The 2,647-nt window shown below is 37.4% G+C and overlaps 1 protein-coding gene across 3 annotated transcripts in view; it reads right to left on the minus strand.

The window, feature by feature from the left end:
* Positions 1 to 222: 222 nt before the first annotated feature.
* The window catches only part of LOC136846057 (uncharacterized), a 155,711-nt gene continuing 153,286 nt past the window's right edge, over positions 223 to 2,647 (minus strand). For 2 of the 3 annotated variants that reach the window (XM_067116737.1, XM_067116735.1), the window contains 2 exons: positions 2,161 to 2,261; positions 405 to 1,869 (listed from right to left, as the gene is read on the minus strand). In XM_067116737.1, coding sequence (XP_066972838.1) covers positions 1,684 to 1,869; positions 2,161 to 2,261 — 287 coding nt within the window. In that variant the 3' untranslated portion in view covers positions 405 to 1,683. Of the gene's footprint in view, positions 1,870 to 2,160; positions 2,262 to 2,647 lie in introns of all 3 variants that reach the window. The other variant, XM_067116736.1, reaches the window with a different exon arrangement.

Genomic DNA, 2,647 nt, shown 5'->3' on the forward strand with positions numbered 1-2,647 from the left:
ATTCTTAAACACGAGTTCAAATATAAATTGTCTATACATATATATGAATTATGACGACATAATTATTCACTTCGACATTGACACATGCTGAAGTATCATGACCATTGAGGAAGACAGCAGAGGATGAAGTATCAACAATTCTTATGAAAACGTGAAAAAGACATAATCGGTTTCCGTCATAGAAAATGGGGTTTATTATCCCAGCTGTACAAAACGTTCATATTTTTATTAAAGAGAAAGGGAAATAAAAAAAGGAGTAATATATATAAAATCGTCCCGAAGACTTGGCGCTTCCAAGAGACGATTGTTTACAACTAATTTGTGCACATTGACCAATAACATCGAAGCTTTTATAGGATCGCTCGTCACACGAAATGATATTATAAGCTTGAATAGTCTTTAAATTTTCTTTTTTTTTTTTTATGGAACACTGACAGTCAAAGGAAGTCTCAAAACATGCATTTTAGTTTTTCAACACGTAAATGTTATATTTTCCTACATGTTTTCCCCACTTTTAAGTTGGGTTGAGATAGTTTTCTCATTGTTGAGTAGAGATATTTTTCCCCACTAGGAAGTAAGGTCGAAAGTATTTTCCCGCTATTAAGCAGGTTTGAAATATACAGTATATTCATCACTGTTAAATAGTAATGAAATATTTTCTTCTTTGTGAAGTACAGTTGAAACATTTCTACCACTTTTAAGCAGGCAAGAAATATTTTTCTCGCTGATAAGGGTCAAGTAAGGTAGAAATATTTTTCCAGTCAAAGAAGCTACAAATATTTCAGTACTGTCAAGTCAGGTAGAAATATTTTTCCACAGAGGCTATAAATATTTCAGTACTTTCAAGTAAGGTAGAAATATTTTCCACAGTCAAAGAGGCTACAAATATTTCATTACCGTCAAGTAAGGTGGCAATATTTTTCCACTGTCGAGTGGGATAGAAATATGCTTTATACTGTCGTGTAAGATAGAAATATTTTTCCTGCTGTTAAGTACAGTAGAAATGTTACTTCCACTGCTAAATAGGGATTAATATTTTGTCGTTTAAGTAGGATTGAAAATTTGTTCCAACTTTCAAGCAGGGTTGAAATATTTCTTCTGACTTTTAAGTAGGGTTGAAATCATTTTAGCACAGTGAAGTACGGTTAATAGTTTATCACAATGTAAAGCAGGGTTGAAATATTTTCTCCCACTATTAAGTAGGACTGAAATATTTTCTTACTATCAAGCAGGGTTTAAATATTTGTCTTGCTGTCAAGTAAGGTCCAAATATTTTCCCACTGTCAAGTGAGGTCTAAATATTTTCCCACTGTCAGGTAAGGTCAAAATATTTTCCCACTGTCAAGCAAGGTCCAAATATTTTCCCACTGTAAGTAATGTTAAAATATTTTCCCACTGTCAAGTAATTCTAAAGTATTTTCCTGCTGTCAGGTAAGGTCTACATATTTTCCCACTTCCAGAGCAGAAATACTTTCCCAGCGTCAAGTAGAGTTGAAATATTCTTTAAACACTGTTACATACTGTAGGGTTGACGAGAGATTGTTTGGAACACTTAAAACATCTTCTGGACGAAAACGAGTGACAGGATCACACAAACACTATCAACAGTATCATCATGTTTAGCGGGTATTTGTTCACGCTCTCTTCTTCACTCAGCGTTATTCCCCAGAATTCCCTCGTATCTCATAACACGTGGAGGTTCTCGCACGACTTCGTCTTTCGGTCCTTGTTCAGTAACTTGTTGAGGATGCCTTTCACGCGGAAGCTGTTCTTGTGCTTCAGCTTGACGTTGGTCGGGGAGCCCTCCTGCTTCGGGGTCGTCGACGAGCCCGAGTTTTCTCCCGCTAAAGCCCGCTGTTTTAGGCGTATCTGAGGAGGTAGCAATTATAATTACCTGAAACGATTCTTTATCATTTTGGCGTGGTTCGTTTAAGGAGTATTGGAAATATTCTTCGTTATGCACTGGCACATGTAAAATACACACGGACAATTCGCATCTGGTAGGCCTAGGAACAGTCACGCCTAAGTGAAGAAGTGGGCTATCTCATGTTGAGAAATGTTGCAGGGTAAACATTTAAACATATATTGCAAATAAAAATCGTTGCCAACTATTTATTTTCAGCCACTCCATGTCTTCATCATCACGACCATTAGACTTACTTGTGTCAGAATGCCAACTAGGAGCTCGTCAACGTTATGGTCGAACCCTGCGCTGACTTCGATGAACTTACACTCGTACGTCATCGCGAGCGTCCTGCCCTCTGTCGGAAGAAATGAAAGTCATATTACACCGTCAGGAGTGAGTGAGTGATAGCTTGACGTTTTCGGCTTCCCAGCTCCTCTGAAGTGTGAAATGAACGACGTTAATTTTACATCATCAGATGCCGCAACATCATTTCACGTTTTGGGTTCGAGAGAGAGAGAGAGAGAGAGAGAGAGAGAGAGAGAGATATGATATGTGAGGAAACATACTCATGTGGGTGGAGCAACTATTTATTAAAGTTGCCCTTTAGTCTCATGAGCCATGACTAGCTGCCCCAGAATTCAAAAGGGTTTGGTTAGTTTTTTTTTTTTTTTTTTTTTTTAATGAACAACTCTTATCACGTGCATATTTTTCATTTAATCCCGCAATAAGTCGGTGTAAAAG

This window comes from Macrobrachium rosenbergii, chromosome 14 (assembly GCF_040412425.1).
Source record: "Macrobrachium rosenbergii isolate ZJJX-2024 chromosome 14, ASM4041242v1, whole genome shotgun sequence".
NCBI lineage: Eukaryota > Metazoa > Arthropoda > Malacostraca > Decapoda > Palaemonidae > Macrobrachium > Macrobrachium rosenbergii.